Source organism: Hypomesus transpacificus, chromosome 19 (assembly GCF_021917145.1).
Source record: "Hypomesus transpacificus isolate Combined female chromosome 19, fHypTra1, whole genome shotgun sequence".
Lineage (NCBI taxonomy): Eukaryota > Metazoa > Chordata > Actinopteri > Osmeriformes > Osmeridae > Hypomesus > Hypomesus transpacificus.
Genome location: NC_061078.1, coordinates 7,577,604 through 7,597,872, shown reverse-complemented (window position 1 = coordinate 7,597,872; position 20,269 = coordinate 7,577,604). Strand labels below are relative to the sequence as shown.

Genomic DNA, 20,269 nt, shown 5'->3' with positions numbered 1-20,269 from the left:
ACTTAAGAGTCTGGAAGCTTTTATTTCTGTCAGTGCCATCTGCTGTCTGATTGTTGTACTACACAACTTTGTTGAGCGCGACAAGGTATTGTGCAGTAAAACATTCGAATATTTTACACAGAAAAAAGAGGTAAACACAAGATAGAAACTGACATTTTATTACAACACTGATAAGAATGATAACACACTGAGGTAATTTTAATTATCCACTTTTGTTCTCTGACCAACACCATCACAAAATATTCACCCCATATCTGTTAGAACTCCACTCATTTCTTAGAGACTACTAGTCAGTAGTATCTTAAGTCTGCCTGCTTCACAGTTTTACACAACGCCTCCAGGTCTGTTCTGATAGTCCAATGAGAGTTTTTACAAAAATCCCCTGAGGGAGACATTCTGGTGTGTTTGTATGTGTGATAGTTTGGTGGTTTTTGTGTGCGCGTGAAAGAGAAAGAGGAGGGTAGCAGCAGGTCCGGCAAGAGGTGGTGGGTGGAGTTAAAGGAAGCTACCGTTTCTGCTGATGTCTTGGTTGGCACGGTTTCACAGGGCACTATGAGAGAGAGAGAAAAAGAGAGAGAGAGAGCAGCCTGGAAAGACCTTCCCTCATCAGAGGGTTCCAGTTCTTGTTGTGTGTGTGTGTGTGTATGGGAGGTGTCAGAGGATGGTTTCTCTGCACAGGGGGCTTTGGGAATGTTCAGAGGGGGAGGAGGGGGGATCCTGGGGGGGACGTGGTGTCTGGGGGGGGAGGCGCAGGGAGGAGGGGGAGCTGAGGGCCCCACAGCTCTGCAGGTGCAGATCCTCATGACCTCGCTTCCTGGGACTACTCATGATGCACTGAGTCATCACCTGGACCGACAGGGGAAGAAAGAGAGAGAAAAAAAACAAAATCTTTAAATCCAATTTATCAAATAAAGATTATCAAAGAAATTAAATGTTCTTTTTCACACCACTACCTCCCTCCTCTTCCCTCCCCCATCTTGCCTGGTCAATGACGTTGGCACTGAAGATGGCCTCCTCCATGTGCTTCTCGTCAGACTTGATGACGTGTTTGATGGTGTTGACCACCTGCTGTACCTCCGGGGGCAGACTGCAACTAGACTGCTCCAAGAAACGGGCCACCAGGATCTTGGTGTCCTTGTAGGTCTTCAAGTCAGCCAGGGAGTGGGGCCTCTCGCTGGGGCCGGACGAGGAAGAACGGAGTGTCCGGGGTTTCAGGCGAAGGTCCACTTTCCTCTCGTCCTTCTGTTCCTTCTGCTTCCTGCCTCTGCGTCCCCACGGTTTAGACGCTGCCACCTCTGTCTGCTCTGCACTAACTGAGCGCACACACACACACGAGCGCACACACATACAGGATGTCAGTGTGTGAGCAGTCCTGCAACCAGTCCACACAAATTGGAATGTGATTTCTAGGTGAGACAATGTGAGTGGAGAGAGTTGGGCGGAGGGGGGTACCTTGCTCCGGAGGAGTCTGGGGGGAGTCTTCAGCAGCAGGGTGTGCAGACACGCAGCCCCAACTCTGTCCTGCAGGGGGAGACACACACCAACCCCACCGTCAACAAACATGACAGTGTTGGTTTCACACTGGCTTTCACATAGTAAAACACACGCACACACAAGCAGGTCCTGGTGGGGTCACCTACTTCCTGATATGGAGCTGCAGGCGATGGGATCGCTGGTGGAGCGAACGATGCGGGCCAGCTTGCCGTACTTCCTGTTGCCGCGGAGGAGCCGGGGCCTCTCAGCAGAGGCTGAGGTAGAGGGGGGCTGGGGGGAACAGGAGGGGGGCCAGACACTGAAGCAGAGCCTGGCACCCCGGGGGCGGGCGGGGGGAGAGGGGGTGGATGCCCCCCCTGAGGAGCCTACAGGGGCCTGGGAGGAGGGGGGAGGGACAGAGAGGGTAAACTTCCGACACCCCCTCCCTCTGAGCGGGGTGTGTGTGTGTGTGGCAGAGGCCAGCTCCTCCATGGTATGTGTGGCGTCGGGCTCCTCATGCTCCTCCTGCTCCAAGGTGCTCAGGTTCTCAGACGACCAGTCTGGAGAGGGTGGCAGGGACTCGCTGGGGGCGGGGTCCCCAGTGCTGGGGCGGGCGCGTGGGCATGACTGGCGCAGGGAGCAGCGGGTACTGAGCTCCAGGCTGGTCACGCTGCCGTCCATGGGCGCTGTGTGGAGCGTGCAGTAGGGGGAGGACTCAGAACCCTGGACCTCAAAGGAGCAGAGGTCTTCTGAGGAGCAGCTGTGCTCCTGGAGGTCAGCTACCTCAGACACCATCAGAGATGCACTGTCCACTGAGGCTGGGCAAAGAAACACACACACACCATTACAACACACACACAACAAATCTGAGGTAAGCCCACAAAGGATGGTGCAGCTGTATGTGGCCAGTAGCAGATGAACAGGTCAGTCCTACCCTGGGTGCTGAGGCCTGCAGTAGTGTTCCTCTCACACGGGCTGGACTGTGATACCTGCTGCTCTAGACTGGTGACCTGAAGACACACACACACATGCGCACACACACATGCACAAACACACACACACACACAGTTATATTAGAATATAGCAGTCATAAGGAGGACCCTATTCAGGGCATGAGTAAAGATAGCCCTCTGCACTGGAATCCGTGGTGCAGTCCTACAGTCTGGCCTGTAGAGGGCTCTCTGAGACCACAGCCCCCATCCACATACTGCACCAAACCCCCCGAACCAGAGTTCCATAGAGATGGTTCAGAACAGAAGGTTGTGGATTTTGACAAGTTTGGTCAACCATACTGATCACTATGGCTATGTCAGTTTCACCTATCATTCAGACATCTCTGCTATAGTCACGGTTCAGGCCAGTGTTCCCATAGTACCAAAATCTGATTACAGATCAAAGGAAACAATTACAACAATCAATCACATGACGTAAGCCACTTGTCAGCTAGCAACTGTCAATCCTGTACTTAGACCCACTCCTACCACCGATTAGAGCAGGCTGATTGGCCAGACAGGTCATGGTGTGTAGGAGACTCCGGACAGACTTATGGAGGTAACCTGCTCGGGTGATGGTGAGCTGGAGAGAGGAGGCTGGTACTTCAGACTGCATATGAGAATAGACTGCTCTATAGGTTGCGAGAATATACCTGAATGTCAGCCTCTCTCCAGCCTCTACCCAGCTACTCTCTAGTCCCACTCTCAGTCTCTCTCTATCCCTGTATTTTCTAGCCTCCCTTCTAGGGGTGAGCAGTCTCTACATCGATCAGACTTCCACCATCACACCTTTGTAGGAAGACAAGGAGAGATTGGTGAAGAGCACCTCTTAAAGAGTGTGTCACAAACACCTTAGAATGACCTAATAGGTTTTCATTATTAGTGAATAACAGAGCCACAGCAATTCCGGTGCGCAGTACGTGACAGGGGAGAAGTGAGTGGGAGGCTCTGAGATATAGGGCTCCTTGGATGACGCTTCAGATGATGATGGCCCTGAGTTAATGAGCTACAAAAGATGACAGACTATGACACCTATACATCTGAAGGGAAGGATGGAAGGAAGAAGAAAGGGACTTAAGCAACCAGCGGTGCTTGTTCCCTCTGTACAGACCTGTCCGGCAGGGGTGTGGCCCACCACAGCCTCGTAAGGGGGGGGCAGCTCAGATGGGTACAGGGTGCCAGGACTGTTGATGGGCACCCCGTAGATGGCACTGAAGGGAGAGTGGGGGAAGTCCAGGTGGAGCCCCCTGGATGACAAACACAGACCACCAGGTCGTCACAGTGACGTCTAGAACCGTGCAGTACAGAAGAACCATCCCTGGTGAAACACTGAGGTTCTATAGAGGACCCATTCTAGAGAGGCCCCTTGTTCTGTTTCTATACAGATGGTGAGACAGTGTGGGAGCAGGATAAGGAGGAGAAGAAGGAAGAGAGAGATATCCTCTTCTCTTCACCTAACACTCCGACCTCAGATCTATTCCACATATCCATAGCATATCTCCTAATATACGACAGCCATTATAATTCTATTCACCAAGACTGTGTTTTATCTGGTGCCAATTAAGAATGAGCAGCAGAGCGAGAAGTCGGGTCGTTTAATTCAGCTCTTAATCCTTTAAAGAGGCAGAGAGTAAGAAGAGAAGAGGGGGCGGAGGAGGAGTAGGATACAGGGAGAGTAGGAAGAGGAGAAACAGGGGGAGGGGAAGGAGTAGTGGGGGGGAGTAGGATGAGGAGAGAGAGAAGGATGGGGGAAGAGTAGGAAAGAGGTGGAAGCGGGGAAGATAAAGGTGGAAATGAATTACAACCTGAGTGTCTCGACCAATCATCCGAGGCATGATGATGTCATGACACGGGCCCGCCCCCTGACAGGGAGCTCTTATAAAGTGTCATTCAGCTTGTTTGTATTTACGGCCTAATTAACAAGCAGCCCTGGCATGGTGCCATGGAAACATCAGCTGCTCTCTGGGCAGCAGAGTGTGTGTATGTCTGTGTGTGTTTGAATGTGTGTGTTTGCTGAAGGGGAGGGGCAACAGCATCCCCAGAGAACTACAATGCTGTACTAAACTAGATTAAGGTCAACTTTAAGGCACCACAGGACCCACTAGGAAGATGTATCAAACACACCCTGACAGGTGTCAAAGAACATCCTGCAGACAGTCACTCAGACAGTCACGCTAAGCCACAATGTGTGTGTGTGTGAGAGATGTGTCTTGCAATAATGAGTGTTGTGGCTTCTAGGGTCATATTTTATTCAAGAAGTGTGTATGTGTGTTTGGGGTGCTCACCTCTGTGCGTCCATGGAAGGGGTGCAGGTGTACTCGGGGGGGTAGTAGGGGGGAGGGGGGATGGGGGCGATGAACTCATCAAAATCCAGCGTCTGGTGGAGGATGGTTCCATGGGGAGTCATGCAGTCAGCACTCAGTGCACGGGCTCTATGGGGCATGAACTGAAACACACATGCACAGAAGCACGCACACATACACACATACATACACATACGTTTAGACCCACGCGCACACACACGCACACACACGCACACACACGCACACACACACACGCACACACACGCACGCACAGATTGGAAACCTAGATTGATATCATAGTATTGTACAACGCAATATTACATAATCTGGGTAGTGACCTTGTTAGTGTCCGTAATCCCAAACCTTGTGATATGAAAAGACCTTGTTAGTGTCCTCATTAGTGTCCCCAACGCCTATCCTCATCTAGTGCGATGTGAATTGATCCTTGTCACAGCCAAGATGGTATTTGTGTGTGTGTGTGTGGGGGGGACTTTACATATGTGTGTGTGTTTGTGTGTGGCGGAGGGTGTCATTGTGTGTGTGTGTATGGGGGGGGGGGGGGGTCTTTACATGCGTGTGTGTTTGAGTGAGGGGGGGCAGGGCTTTGTTCTTGTGTAGTTCTGGTCTCCTCCGTGTTCTCTCAGATGAAACTAATCCCCGCCCCCACCTGCCCCCCCCCCACCCCTACCCTTCCTTCACTCCCCCTCCCACCTGTCCCCTCATCTCCCTTCCCACCCTGCTCTGCCTCAATCTTACCATCTGCAGCACATCGGTGGAAACCATCTGCATGCAGCACATAGCGGTGGCCAGGGCACACACGATGGTGGAGATGACGTTCAGCGCACACACACTAAACAGCAGCTCCTGGGGGAAGGGAGAGAGGGAGAGAGGGAGAGAGGGAGGGAGGGAAAGAGGAGGGAGGGAGGGAGGGAGGGAAAGAGGAGGGAGGGAGGGAGGCAGGAAGAAAGTGACCGAGGGTTGAGACGGTAGGAAGAGGTGGAGGATATGAAAAACAGAGAGAGGGAGAGTCGGTTAAAGATAAAGGAAAAGCCATTCCTCTAGTCAGAGAACATGATGATTGAGACGAGGAGCGAATAGGGTAGGAGAGGAAGGAAATGGGACCGAAGGTGACACAAACACTGATGATGTCGCTGAGGAGGCGATAGGACGCAGGGGGAAATGCAAAGAAAAGTGTGACAGACATCACCATATAGCTCAGCCTGACAGTATGGACAGTTCTGATATGGAGGCGGAGCAGTAGGAGGGAGAGGACAAGGAAGAGGAGGTGGTTTGTCAGAGGGTGCAGGATAAATGATCATTACAAATGATAATAAATGATCATGTCAGCTGAACAGAGGTCCTGACCAGCAGTCTTCAAACCTGCCCTGCTCAGCACCCAATGTAGACAGAACTATCAATACTGACTCTCTTCTTCACAAACAGCGCCTCAGGACTACAAACACTAGAGAAGATATTTGATGACATGATTCTTTTCTGTGGGGTAACGTGCAGCCGTGTTCCAGAAAGGTATTGGGTGCCATGGCAACATGGTAAACATCTGCCTGCCAGATGTGATACTAGACGGGGCTCCTGAGATCTCCCTGGTGACAAACATACTGACATGTCTGTCCCAGAGGCTAGAACAACACCTCACAGGAAGCTGTTAACAAACGCCTCACATGGAATCCTTGCCCGTGGCAAGGCAATCAGAGGTCAGGCAGTCACTCCGCCAAGGTTATACACTCCGCCTCCTTCACAAATCAGAAATTCCCAACTCTCTACCAAAAACGGCCAAACAAATATGAAGGTGAAATGTTTACTTAGAGTGAACCATAAAGTCTGGAAGCTGCCATAAGTGCTGCCGGGAAGTTCTGGAAACCTGGATTACTCATCAGAGATAAAGGACGTAAATACATCAAATGTGGCTTTGTTATGGTTGAACTAGAAATATATTTAGAGAAAGGTAAAGAGAGAGAAGTTATGTGTGTGTGACAGAGAAAGAAAAAGAGAGAGAGACAGAGAGGAAGAACACGAGAGAGAGAGAGAGAGAGAGAGAGAGAGAGAGAGACAGAGAGAGAGAGAGAGAGAGAGAGAGAGAGAGAGGGAGAGAGAGAGAGAGAGAGAGAGAGAGAGAGAGAGCTTAACATGCTCCCCTCCTGATGATGAGACCACAGCCTCCTGGTCACTAAGAGGAAACATCCATCAGTGTGTCTGACTGCCTGAGCATGCCATAAACCTTTATGGTTCACACACACAAATCCTCCCGTTCACACGCATCTGTAGCGAGCCGTGATCTCTGTGTGTGACCAGAAGGCCATGCTTCATCTTAAAGACACTTTCATTCACTTATACATATTTCATTATCTCTCAGCAACATGGACGAATACGCTGTAACACTGCTGTCCAATCAACGAGTCTTAGCACGTGAGCATCACACAGGATTGGTGAAGGCATGGAGATCCACAGCACCCCCCCCCCCACTCACCTTGAGTCTGAGGCGTATGGTGTTGCAGTCTCTCAGAGGGTTCAGTCTCAGAGTCTCTCCCATGTTGCTGCAGCTGGAGCTCTGGAGCTGCATCTCACAGCACACACACACACCGTCACTGTCCAGCTTCAGCTGAAACAAACACACACACACAGAACAATATATTAGTTATCAGTTTATTACGGGGCCTGCTTTTTACTGCTCATGCTGACACTGTTTAATATCTGTGTTCCCGTCATGACTAACGCAGCACAAGTCATGTTCTACCTCTCTCCCTCCAACCTCCTCCCCCCACAGAGAGAATAGGACTCCTATAGGGGGGTGGGGGGGGGGCTCCCTATAGGAGAGAGGCTTGGATTTAGGACCCCTTCTGAAGAGGGACTCATGAAGGAGCTCTGTGAGTTGGTTGAGTTCTGTGATTGAGGTCTTGCTGACTGAGTTTAAACCCAGAAACGGGGTTCATGAACAGAGGTGTGGAGTGGTGTGAGGCCAGGTTCAGGGGTCCAAAGGACAGCAGGGTCAGAGGGAGCCCTCCTCAGTGGGCTCACCAGCTGGCAGTCTTCCAGGGAGTTGACCAGCTGGGCGTTCTGGCAGGATAAGATGGAGCCGGCCAGGTTCAGCATCACACACACCGCTGAGAGGAGCATGAAGAAGGTGATCTGGGAGGAGAGAGAGAGGGAGGAGGAAGGGAGAGGGGAGGGGAGGGAGAATGGAAGGAGGGTAGAGGTGATTATGATCAACATATGCCATCTACCAACACAGTCGTAAACATTTTGTGAGCAGTTCCGACTTTCCCTGCCAGAAAGGAACAGTAAAGTAAAGGAACAGAGTGAACCGTTAAGAGGAGGGGCAGATACAGTAGAATGAGGCAGGAAAACAAACTGTCTGACAAAGTGGTTGACACAGACACAGAAATACAGAAAACACACACATCCGCACAGATGGAGGGGAGGAGAGGGTGGGTGTCATGGAGCAGAGGGTGGGGGGGGGGGCAGTATACAGATGGAGCGGTATGTTTAAGTGCTTTTCACCACAGCAGAAAACTGGAAAACAGACTGAGGAAGAGAGAGAGATAAGCACACACACACGGCACACACACGTACTGCCAAGCTCACCCAATCAAATGCTCCATCTCCATGTAACCAGCTCATACTGGGAAAATTGCCTTTTCTAATCAAAGAAGTGCAGTTTGAACAAGTCTGTGATTTTTCAGGGAGCTTCTTAGCCCAGACACATGGACTGGAGCAGCAGGAACCACCTGGACACCCTGCAGTTATCATGTGACCTGGTCTCCTTTCTCTAATCACCTGATTCGGAACTACCTGGACATCACTATACAGGCATCATGTGATCTGTTTGGTCAGCTAACCTCACCAGACTACTTTCTCAGAGAGTATTGTATGTCATTCAGATGCAGATCCACAGTTACCATTTAACACTGCAGGGTAGAAGCGCATATACAGCTAGCATCTCTTTATTGTTTGCTTCTAAGGGGACACCCTCCCTAACTCCAGCGTGTTCACGTGGTGGAGTATGTGTGTGAGGGATAATGTGAACTGTGTTGAATGTGTGTGTGTGAGTTTGTGTGTGTGAGAGTGTTTATAAGCCTGTGTAGAGGAAGGTAAATTAACTTGGAAGGGTCACATGTTATAAAGTCTGACTGATTAACACCCTTTAGGGAACACAAACTGTGTGTAGGAGGTGTGCGTGCGTGTGAGTGTGGGTGTGTGCATGTGATCACTCTGTTACATGGTCTCCCAGCCCCCCTAGCTACTCATATATTTATATACACCCTCACCGCACATGTACACACAAGTTTGAATTGCAATTTTTCCAAGTCCCAAAACTAGGTTTCCTTTCCTTAGCTAAACCCTAACCTTAACCATGACATTAACCCTACCTAACTTTACCTAACCCTAAAACTGTCCACAACTCCTAACCCCAACCCTTAATGTAATTGTAACCCAAACATGAAGTCTATCTCTAGACCTAAAACCCTAGAAATACCACTTGAACTGATGAGGACCCAGGAAATGCCCCCACAGGTTCAAGTATTTATTGTTTTACAATTTAAATCCTCTCAAGACTAGTCCACACAGATACACACACTGTGGACAGAAACACACACAGAGTTAAAAGCCTGTAGAAGTCTCTGCAGACACAGGGAGGGATATTAGTATTTAGACTGCAGCTCTGCTGCGACAAGACATCATTTATGTTCAATTATCTCCAGCCTGGAGAGATGGGGCCATGTTGGACTGCTCCGCTTCTGCGTCAACAAACACTGGACATACACACACACATACATCCCCCCCCCCACACACACACACACACGCACACACACACGCACACACACACGCACACATACACACGCACACACACAAGTACACTGGGGCTCAGACACATTCATCTGCCCTGTGGCTCTGTGGGCTGATTACACATGCTGGATAACGGTGTGCAGAACCTTACACACACACGAATAGTGTGTCCCAACTATGAATTGATAACTAACTTCACTTGTTGGTATGGTAACAGTACCAGACAGCATTCACACAGTGGGCCATCCCAACATCTAATTAGACAGAGTGGACTAATCCCCACCCTGTTGGTATCATTTATCTAGACATTACTTTAGATTATAAATCACCTAGATATATTACCAAAGGAAAATACGTTTCTCCTCCTCTCTCCAGCAACCCCCCCCCCCCCCCCCCCCCCACACACACAAACCTCCCCTGTTAGATATGCATGCTTACAGACAGATATGGTTACCACGGCGCCTGTTTGCTCTCCATCCCCATGAACACCACCAACGGTCTCCCTGGAGACGCAGCCTGGGGCTCGTCCCAAAAAACTCAGGATGTGCCTCTAATAGCGTCCTGCAGCTTTGGCGGGGGGGGGGCAGAAGAGAGGAGACCCAGGGGGAGGCAGAAGAGAGGTGACCCAGGGGTAGCGAGAAACAGGAGAGAGGAGCAGAGATAGAAGGGGGAAGAGAGGAGAGACAGTAGGGGGAGGCAGCAGAGATACAGAAGGGTGAGTAGAGAGAGAAGGGGGAGAGGACAGATAGGAGCGAGGGGAGAGGCAAAAGGGTGGAGAGAGGAAAGATACGGGAGGAGAGACAGAATGTGGGAGAAAAGAGAGATACAGGAGGAGGAGAGCCTGAAGAGAGGAGAGGCAGAGAGAGGTGAGCAAGGATAGGAGGACAGATCAGAAATAGAGCAGAGCTCCCCAGTCTCTTCTCAGAACCATCTGATAAGCAGGATCAGTCTTGGTCTAATTAACAGACCTGCTCTAATCCTCCCTCACGGGACACTTATCTCTCTCCTCCTCTCATTGCTACACTGTACCAGCAAAATGGAGAGAGGGAGAGAGAAAAGAGAGAGAGTAAGAGAGAGAGAGAGATCTAGCTAGGGGTTTTGTGGACCTGTCCTTGAGTCTCTGGTAGGAGGAGAATAGCAGACGCCACACACACACACACACACACCTACACACACATCTTGAGAGAGAGAGAGAGCCATAGTATCATAGTTATAGAAGTTTGTTTGTATTGTATTCAGAGAAAACAGAAAAAGATGGAAGTGTCCTTAATAGTTCTAAAGGAATTTGCCAGTTTGTCTCCCGACCCTCCGGAGCTGTCTTCTCTGACTGGGATTAAGGGACCTACTGCATTTGTCCTGGCTCAAGCTCGGCTGTACAGTAGCTTTATGCATCTACGAACAGGAAGGTCTGTGTGTGTGTGTTCTCCAGAGGAGTGTAATTTTGTGGCCTGACCCAGATGGAGAAACTGCAGTGTAGAATAACCCCAGAGGAGCCCCTGTCAGGAGAGAGGGAGAGAAAGAGAGAGAGAGGTAGGGAAATATAGAGAAAGTGAAAGTGAAAAGAGAGTGAGAGACTTTGTTTTGGGTGGGGGTTGAAGGAGGGGGAAAGGAGGAGAGAAGAAGGGGGAGAGGAAAAGGAGGGAACCTAAACATGTCCTTGGGAGAGACAGACTGTTGTTGCCAGGTTGGCAGATATGTTGAGTACTTGGATGGATCAGACAGTTGTAGCAGGAGGGGAAGGAGGTGTCACTGCAGGGGGGGTTGTTAGTTGCCTTCATGATCAGTGGGTTGGAACTGTAGTACCTCACCTTCCCATGACCCCTCTCTAACCCCTCAGTGACCCCTGAAGGGTGCAGGCTGAAACCTGAGGGCTGTCAACAGGGACTCTGCAGGCGTGCTGGGCTGTGATAGGCTGTACAGTAACTGATAGAGGAGAGAGAGAAAAGGAAAAGAGAGAGGGAAAGAGAGAGAGAGATCTAGCTAGTGGTTTTGTGGACCTATCCTTGAGTCTCTGGTAGGAGGAGAATAGCAGGAAAATAGAGAGAGAAGGAAAATAGAGAAAGAGAAGGAAGAGAGAGGGAAAGAGAAAGAGAGAAGAAGAGACACATAGAAGGAAAATAAAGAGAGAGAACGAAGTGAGAGGGAAAGATAGAGAGAGAAGGAAGAGAGAGAGGGAAAGAGCGAGAGAAGAGAGAGAGGAAAAGAGAGAGAGACTCCAGATATCCAGTTTCAGGAGGAGGTTTTAACCAGCTAATTGTTTCTGCTCCTGACGCAGAACAGAGAACACCAGGACACCATATTCTTCCTAAGGGAGAAACACCAGTGTTTTTCCCTTCTCCTCTCTCCACCCAGAGTATAGACTAGTTCAGTTTCACACTTATCTTTTCAAGACCATAAATCATTTCTCAGACAACCTCTCCATGAAACACACATGTACACACACAGACACACACACAGACACACACACGCACTCAAACTCTGCAGAAAATGCTTCTATTGGCTCCAAAACACACACACAAACACACACTCACACACGTACTCTCTCCCACTCTATATCCTCCTACTCTCCTACTATGTTAGTGTAAATGGATAGCTGGGATCAGGGGAGGGGTTACTGGGGACTATGTCCTGTAATTTATGGTCATGTTCTCTGTGGTCCTGTTACTATGGTTATATTATCACTAATGGATAGCCCTGGGTTGTGATGTGTGTGTGTGTGATCTGTGTGTGTGTGTGTGTGTAAGAGAGTGTGTATACTGCTCCTTATTGACGTGTGTATGCTGTTGGGGGATGGCATTAGGGCAGCAGTTAAAAGGCCCAGCTGCTGTCTGCATGATTATTCAGTAAGTCCTGGTTGTGTGTGATAAGAACAAGGAGCCTCATGCAGTCAGCCGGCTGGGGGTGGGTGGGGTAAGGTAGGGGTGGAGGGGTAAGGTAGGGGTGGAGGGGTAAGGTAGGGGTGGAGGGGTAAGGTAGGGGTGGAGGGGGTTGAAGGGGTGGGGGGGTAAGGTAGGGGTGGAGGGGGTTGAAGGGGTGGGGGGGTAAGGTAGGGGTGGAGGGGGTTGAAGGGGCTGGGGGGGTAAGGTAGGGGTGAAGGTATTTGGAGGGGCTGGGGGGGATGGAAGTGGTTGGAGAACATGGGGGTAGGGTAGGGGTGGCGGTGGTTGGAGTAGCTGGGGGGTAAGGGGTGTGTCAAGCGGATTTATATCCAGCTAGCCTCCAGCCATAAGCAGGGCTCTACAGTACATCTATAAATCACAGCCCAGCATAGTGGCTACATGTGCTTGCACACACACACATACATTCACACTCTCCTATATCCAAACCAACAGGGCTTGCATTGGTAATATGGAAAACGCAACTGGTTCAGACTGGAGCCAGCCAAGATAAAACCCTTGACTTGGTCTTGGGTTGCCTTGGTGACTGAGAGGGATTGTGAGGCAGTTGCTATGGTGCATTCATTTGTTTCTCCAGAGACTGACCAAGCTACCAGCCTGCAACTCACAGACAGACAAGCAGAATACAGACAGACAGGCTGGCAGGCAGGCAGGCAGACAGACAGGCAGATCTAAACTGAGATGCAGCCCAGTTTCCTAGGGTTATTTGACAGTATATCATCCGTATGGATGAGAGAGAAGTCTGGAGAGCTCTACAGCCTATAGAGGAGCTCCACAGAACATCACTCCAAAGGTTCAAACATGCAGCAGTGCACACCAAGGGGCCAGGACGTGTTTGTGTTGTTTACTCCTCAGGGTTGCAGTGGACAATAGAGACCTAACTAAACAAGGCCACCTTCTAGATCCGCAGGTTCACACACTTACACACAGGACTATCATCAACACTATGAAGCCATGTCATTTTAGCCCTGCCCCCAGAAAGATCCTGGAGTGATGCGTGTGGGTTCTAAACAGTCTCTGCTCCAGCTCCACATTGCTCTTCTATTGGCCTGACCACCCACAGCCAGCATGGTGCCCAGCACTGGGCTGCCAGGGCAGGGAGGCACCAGGCTGGCACATTAGTCACATGCCAGTTATCCGTGGGTTGAGGGGAATGAAGATGCATGAGTCTGGCAAACATTTCGGCCCAGCAGACTGAGGGGGATAAACTGGCATGAGTCTGGCAACCGCTCTGGCGGATACATGGGTTTCTAGATTATCAGAAGCTTATATCTTCTCATCCCTCTATCTGTCCTTCCATTCCTCTTTCTAGTCATCTCTCCATCTTTCTACCCTGTAATGGTGGTATTTTTCTCTCTCTAAGCACTCTCACTCTGCAGTCTCTGGTCTTTATGTGGTCTCTACGAAGACGGGGATATGAGGGAGGAGGGGATGAGGGAGGAGGGGATGAGATTGAAGGATGACTCACCACCAGCGAAAGAGGTCTCTTCCAGGACACCACGCCTATCAGCCCCGATAACAACACCTGGAGAGGGACAACACAGAGGTTAGGGAGCACACACACACCCAGGTTATGGAGCACACACACACACACCCAGGTTAGAGAGCACACACACACCCAGGTTAGAGAGCACACACACACACACCCAGGTTAGGGAGCACACACACACCCAGGTTATGGAGCACACACACACACACCCAGGTTAGAGAGCACACACACACACACCCAGGTTAGAGAGCACACACACACACACACCCAGGTTAGAGAGCACACACACACACACCCAGGTTAGAGAGCACACACACACCCAGGTTAGAGAGCACACACACACACACCCAGATTAGTGAGCACACACACACCCAGGTTAGAGAGCACACACACACACACCCAGGTTAGAGAGCACACACACACACACACACCCAGGTTAGAGAGCACACACACACACACCCAGGTTAGAGAGCACACACACACCCAGGTTAGAGAGCACACACACACACACCCAGGTTAGAGAGCACACACACACACACACACCCAGGTTAGAGAGCACACACACACACACCCAGGTTAGAGAGCACACACACACCCAGGTTAGAGAGCACACACACACCCAGGTTAGAGAGCACACACACACCCAGGTTAGAGAGCACACACAGGTTTAGAGACACTGCTTTGTATTACATGTTTAGGTTTTATCTGACATCAAGGGACAATAAAAATAAAAAAAACTTTTACTTTTCTCTGTCTGCCCACCTCTTTCTCTCTTTCTCTCTCTGTTTATGTCTCTTCTATATGTGTTTCTTTTCCGGATTGAAAATTATGTAATATTACATGTTTCACATGATGTAATATAATATTTTTGATGTAATATTATATTTGTACTCCTTTCTGTCTCTCTGTCTGTCTGGTTAGACCTTGTTGTGAAATAGCACTTCTATATTACCCTGCAGCCCCGTTATCCTCTGCCTCTCCCTTCCTTCCTCCCTCTCTCCTCCTCTTTCTCCTTCACCCTCCATTAAACATCAACACTTCCTCTCCCTCCTCCCCTGGTACTCTCTCTCCTCCAACAACACTCCATCCGTCCCCTGTGTTAAAAGCCCCCTTCCCTGCTGCCTTGGTAAGAGTCTCAGGATTGAGATTGAGACCACTCTTACCCACACACAATCATCCATGCTAGATCCCACACTAAGGTAATTAATTAATGGTAGTCGCTAAAATGCTAAACCAATCAGAAAGAAGAGACGGTTGACATCATCTGGAGGCATGTTCGGTTAAGTGGGAGAGAGAGAGAGGGACAGACTCAGAAAGAGAAACTGAAACTATAAAAGAGAACAGCCCTGTTAACGATGACAGGTAGTAAATCTAGTAAAAGTGTTTCAGCGCCAGACAGATCACCTCGTCTCCCTTAGCCCTCTCTCTCTCTCTCTCTCTCTCTCTCTCTCTCTCTCTCTCTCTCTCTCTCTCTCTCTCTCTCTCACACACACACACACACACACACACACACACACACACACACACACGCACACACACACACCTACACACACACACAATCACACATATACACACACACACACACTTCCACATACACATACGCTTACACACAGTACACACTCACATCCCTGGTGCACAGAAAGAGAGCGAGACACTGAGGTAGAGAGACTGTGTGTGTGTGTGTGTGTGTGCAGCACACAGAGAGGTGTTATGGTGAGAGGCCTGTGCTAGCTTGGTGTCAGTCTCTGGAGGATACTCTCCTCCACTGCTCTCTAAATAGGATTAACACTCCTCACTTAGGGAACAGCCTCGCTTCTGTGCTCGTGTGCATGTCAAGGAACAGACCCCTTACCCTCTGACTCACCTGCTCATCAATAAACAAACCAATGAACAAATCAAACAATAAGTCAATTAATCAGTGAGTGAATCATTGAACTGTGCAGGAGAGCAGCAGCCCTGCCAGAGAAGTTTTTGTCAGCTGCAGATCCTAGTGCATGTTCTCTCTCTCTGCTGGGGTACCTTCTATGCATTCCTATATACCTTCTGTGTGTGTATGGTGACAGCAGGACCTCTAGGAATCTGTAGGCATCAGGACTAATCATGGTGATCAGGCACCCTGCAGTGAATGGCCGTCAGGAGTGACTACACACACGCACAAACACACACATGACCTCTTTCTCACACACACCCACACACACACACACACACTTGTTCTATGGATAGAAGCCTAGCACACGTTACCAAGGCAATGCCCCACTGGTCACATCATCCATAATGATTTCCCATCAACCCTGCACTGCAAGAGGTCACTCACATTTGACCACACACACCACCCAGCACCCGGTGTCCATGTAACACACACACACACACATTGGCAGACACTAATGCATCATTTCTCACACCCTCTGTTGTGTCAGACACCACTTGGGGGAGCTTCTCCGCAGGATATGTTTGCATGCTAGTATGTGTTTGTATGTGTGTGTGGTTGACTTTGTATAAATGTGTGTATGTGTGTGTGTGTGTACTGCTGTATTGAATGTGTCAGGAGACTCAGCACTCCTCACTAATGAAATGGAGCTGGGGAGTGATTAAATGGTTGTCAGAGACTCTCTTAAAAAAAGGGGCAAAACTTGACTTCTACTCTCTTCCTCTCTCTCTCCATCTCTCTACTTCCCCCTGTGTGTTAAACACCGCAGGCAAGGGTATCCTACTCCTGTCCCCTAGCCGAGATCAAGAACCCTGCATAAACTGTCACCAGGTGTTAACATTCCTTGGAAACCAGGGAGGAACCCTTAGGAACTCTGGTTGTTCTGGGCAGTAAAACAGGAAGTGATGTCTGGTTAGACTGAGAAGAGCTTTGCAGGGGAGGACCCATACTGTCCATGTGCAGCTGAGATCTTCCCCCTACCATCCCTGACCACGGTTCATACAGGAGGTCGATTTATATGAGTGTGTGTGTGCTGATGTGTGTTTAAGCCGGGTTGTCTGGCATGCATCAGTCTTCTCTCATCTCTACTCATCTCCTTTCTTTCCCACCCTTCATCCCCTTCATCTCATCTCTGACGCTCCATTTTTTCTCTCTCTCTCTGCCTCCACTTCCCACTGTCTCTCTCTCTAAGACCCCCCTCTATCTCTATCGCCCCTCCCCCCTCTCACTGCCTTCCCTCCACACTCCTTGTCTACCTCCCCCCTCTCTTCTGCCATCCTATATCCTCCACTTTGGAACTCAAAAGAACCAGCCAACCAGCCCTAGTTACCATGGAAACAGGGGGAACAACAGCAGCTCGGCTGGTGTCGTGTGTGTGTGCGCGTGTGTGTGTGGTGGTGGTGGTGGTGGTGGGGGTGCACATTCTAGTTTCTTACATTCCTACCTTCATCTCTCTCTCTTTCTATACCTCTATTTGCATTTCAACCTGTTCTCTCCATTCCCAACAGTCAGTGTGGTGTGTCCAGACCAGAGCAGCAGAGAGCAGATTACATTACAGACACAAGCATCACAGACACAGCTTAACCAATTACCCTGCTCTCTGACTGTCTCTCTCTGTCTCATCTTTTCATCTCTCTCGCCCTCCATGTCCCTCCTGCTCTCTCCTTTTCCTTAAATCTCTCTGTTTTAGATCACTATCAGATCTGCTGTGGGTCCTGGCAACAGGGCAGCGATCTGTCACATCCACACATACAGGACTCTGATGTTCCGCACATCTAAGGAACCTTGACAGATGGAACCCTTCTAACCCTTCTACGTTCTATCACAGTTGCTCCTCTGAGAGCCAGGAGGAACCACAGAAGCTTCTAGAGAAGCGTTGGCTCTCCTCCTAAACCAACAAAACTCCAGTTCATTGCCTTCATCATCCATGTGTGCGTGTGTGAGTGTGGCTTGGCTGGATCATTGTCTGTATTACGCATCGCCCTGCCAGGGGGACGGCTCCAACATGGGACAGGACAAGAAGAAACAGGCCCCTACGCCCTCTTCTTCCCTCCTTTTCTCCCCTCCCCTCCTCCCCTCTTCTCCCATCCTCCCCCTCCTCCCCTCTCCTCCTCTGTGCTCCCTCTCCTCCTCTGTGCTCCCTCTCCTCTGGCCTCCATTCTCTCCCCCCCTCCTCTTCTCACCGCTCCTCCCTTCATCTCACCATGATAACTGTAACCAGGCAGCCGGCTGCTCCTGCTGTGATATGATAAGGGTTTTATGAGCTGGAACAAATCCTGACTGATAACTTTAGAGTCAGCAGAGCACAGCATGTTTACAGAAAGTCAACAATACGTCTGGCATTGTGGGTCTGAGTTTGTGTGTGTGTGTGTGTGAGAGAGACTAGATGTCCGTGAGTGTGCATGAGAGAAACACATCAAGGAACAGATATAAAGAAGGAAGCATTGGAGATTCACATCCAGGAACAACGCCTACGATGCAAGGTTAGACTTAGGGATGAAAACCCATGTATTCCTGCTCCGCCCCCCTTTCCTGTCATGTGATGAAATACACTCAGTACCATTTGGCTGAAGCTTTTATCCAGAGCAGTGAGTGAAGGAGTGGTACATTACTAGAGAGTGAGTAGTAGCGGAAAGGTGAGTAACGATAGCAACGCTAATCTCATGTCATACGTTGTGTAGGACAAATGAATGGGATAGGGCCTCACACACACACTCAATCACAAACACGCACACTCCCAACGCTAACAGTTTATTCACAAGTACAGATGCTTTTCTGAAAGCAGAGCTGTGTGTGTGAATGCGTGTCTGTGTGTGCACATTTGTGTGAGTAACTAGTTAAAAGAGTATAGGTATGTTCTCTGTGACTAAAGTTTAGGTTTGACAGAAAATGCTTTTATAACACAAAACATAAAACAAAAGAAAGTCCTCACACATGCGTGTGCATGTTGTAGGTCTGAACATCTGTGTGTGGTCGTGTCTGCGTGTTTAAATGTCATCCATGCACAGTTGGGCTTGCTAGCAGTGATGAGCTTTTCCCACATGCACTATAAATAGTATTTTTCTCCATCAAGTTCCCCAGCGGTGGCTCCTCTTTAACCAGTACAGACAAGGGGGAACAGAGAGAGGACATCTGATATATGTTTATTGTTATCTGAATACCTCGTTACCGAAACACCTGATTCAGTGTTTCTGGCCATTCTGCAGCTCCCCCAACCCCCCTCCAATATAGGAACCATTTTCAGGGGAAATAACACACATTTGACTATTATACACACAAAATAGATAAAAGTGCAACAGCAGATGTGTAAAAAAAGTTACATCAAAAAAGGAGACTCAACGCATGCAATGCATTAGTTAGTCGCTTTAGTTTTATTCATGAAAAAGAATACATTAAAATATTAAATCCCCCCCCTTAAAATATGGATTTTTGAGGGGGAGAGGGGGGGGGGGGGGGGCAATCACCCAAGGCAGGCTGTAGGTTGCCTAAACCTAGAAATGCCCCCGACCCGGCAAACTGAACACAATGGTACCTGACACTTGGAGCCTCGAGCTGTGATCTCATCTCAGCAGATACTGTACTTATGGTGCGCACATTTAATAAACACACACACACACACAATCTAAGTGCCCAGCCACAGACCATTACTAAGCCTCTCAATTTAGAAAAGTGGCTCAACAAATCAATGTGGATTCGTTTTGGAGAAGCAGCAGTGGTGGTGTGTGCATGTGGCTTTCTCCCCAGTGCCCAGCTGTATGGGCCTGCAGGGATCCTACTGTAATTCTGTGTATCGATCCAGGATACAGCCCAGATCATCTGTCCTGGTCAACCTGTGTGCAGTTGGGAAGGTGAATGGAGGAAGCCTGGCGACAGCTTTAGGAAATAGTATTATTTGTATTGTTGTTGTTGGAGACAGGATCCTGTTAGGCTGGGCGACAGTCTGCCTCCTCCTCTTAGATGGTAAATACTTGAGTGGTTTCTCACACCTCACTGTGTCACCCAAGTGGTATTGGTAGTCTTATATGTTGATAAGTAAGGGTCAAGCTGTGATCTGATTGGTTGTTTCTCACAGATGATAGTTGGGTTGTAAAAACGAATGTGGACCATTATTGTCTCTACTTCTCATTGGCTATTATTCCTCTGGCCTTGCTCATCTGGCCCTTGGCCAATAGGTTTGACTTCCTTTTCATTCTCTCTCTGATTTACAATAAAATACAATTACATGTTAGAGTAGGGAAGATTTTAAATGAACAGTGTTACGTGCACGCCTAGTGGCAGGGTGAGAGGGAGGTTTATTGTCCTTTCTGAAAGTAACTTTTAAATATAACAGTTTAGTGGTGCGGCGCCCTTGCACGAGTCAGTGATTGGAAAGGGGAGTGGAACAG

At 49.3% G+C, this 20,269-nt stretch overlaps 1 protein-coding gene across 1 annotated transcript in view; it reads right to left on the bottom strand.

Annotated features, from left to right (window-relative positions):
* Positions 1-212: 212 nt before the first annotated feature.
* The window catches only part of fam189a1 (family with sequence similarity 189 member A1), a 27,511-nt gene continuing 7,454 nt past the window's right edge, over positions 213-20,269 (bottom strand). Inside the window, exons 2-12 of the mRNA XM_047042251.1 lie at positions 13,937-13,993; positions 7,802-7,912; positions 7,254-7,385; positions 5,525-5,632; positions 4,751-4,911; positions 3,577-3,712; positions 2,408-2,483; positions 1,641-2,291; positions 1,453-1,521; positions 982-1,313; positions 213-846 (exon numbers count right to left, since the gene is read on the bottom strand). Of these exons, the coding sequence (XP_046898207.1) occupies positions 655-846; positions 982-1,313; positions 1,453-1,521; positions 1,641-2,291; positions 2,408-2,483; positions 3,577-3,712; positions 4,751-4,911; positions 5,525-5,632; positions 7,254-7,385; positions 7,802-7,912; positions 13,937-13,993 (2,025 nt within the window). The 3' untranslated portion in view covers positions 213-654. The remainder of the gene's footprint in view (positions 847-981; positions 1,314-1,452; positions 1,522-1,640; positions 2,292-2,407; positions 2,484-3,576; positions 3,713-4,750; positions 4,912-5,524; positions 5,633-7,253; positions 7,386-7,801; positions 7,913-13,936; positions 13,994-20,269) is intronic.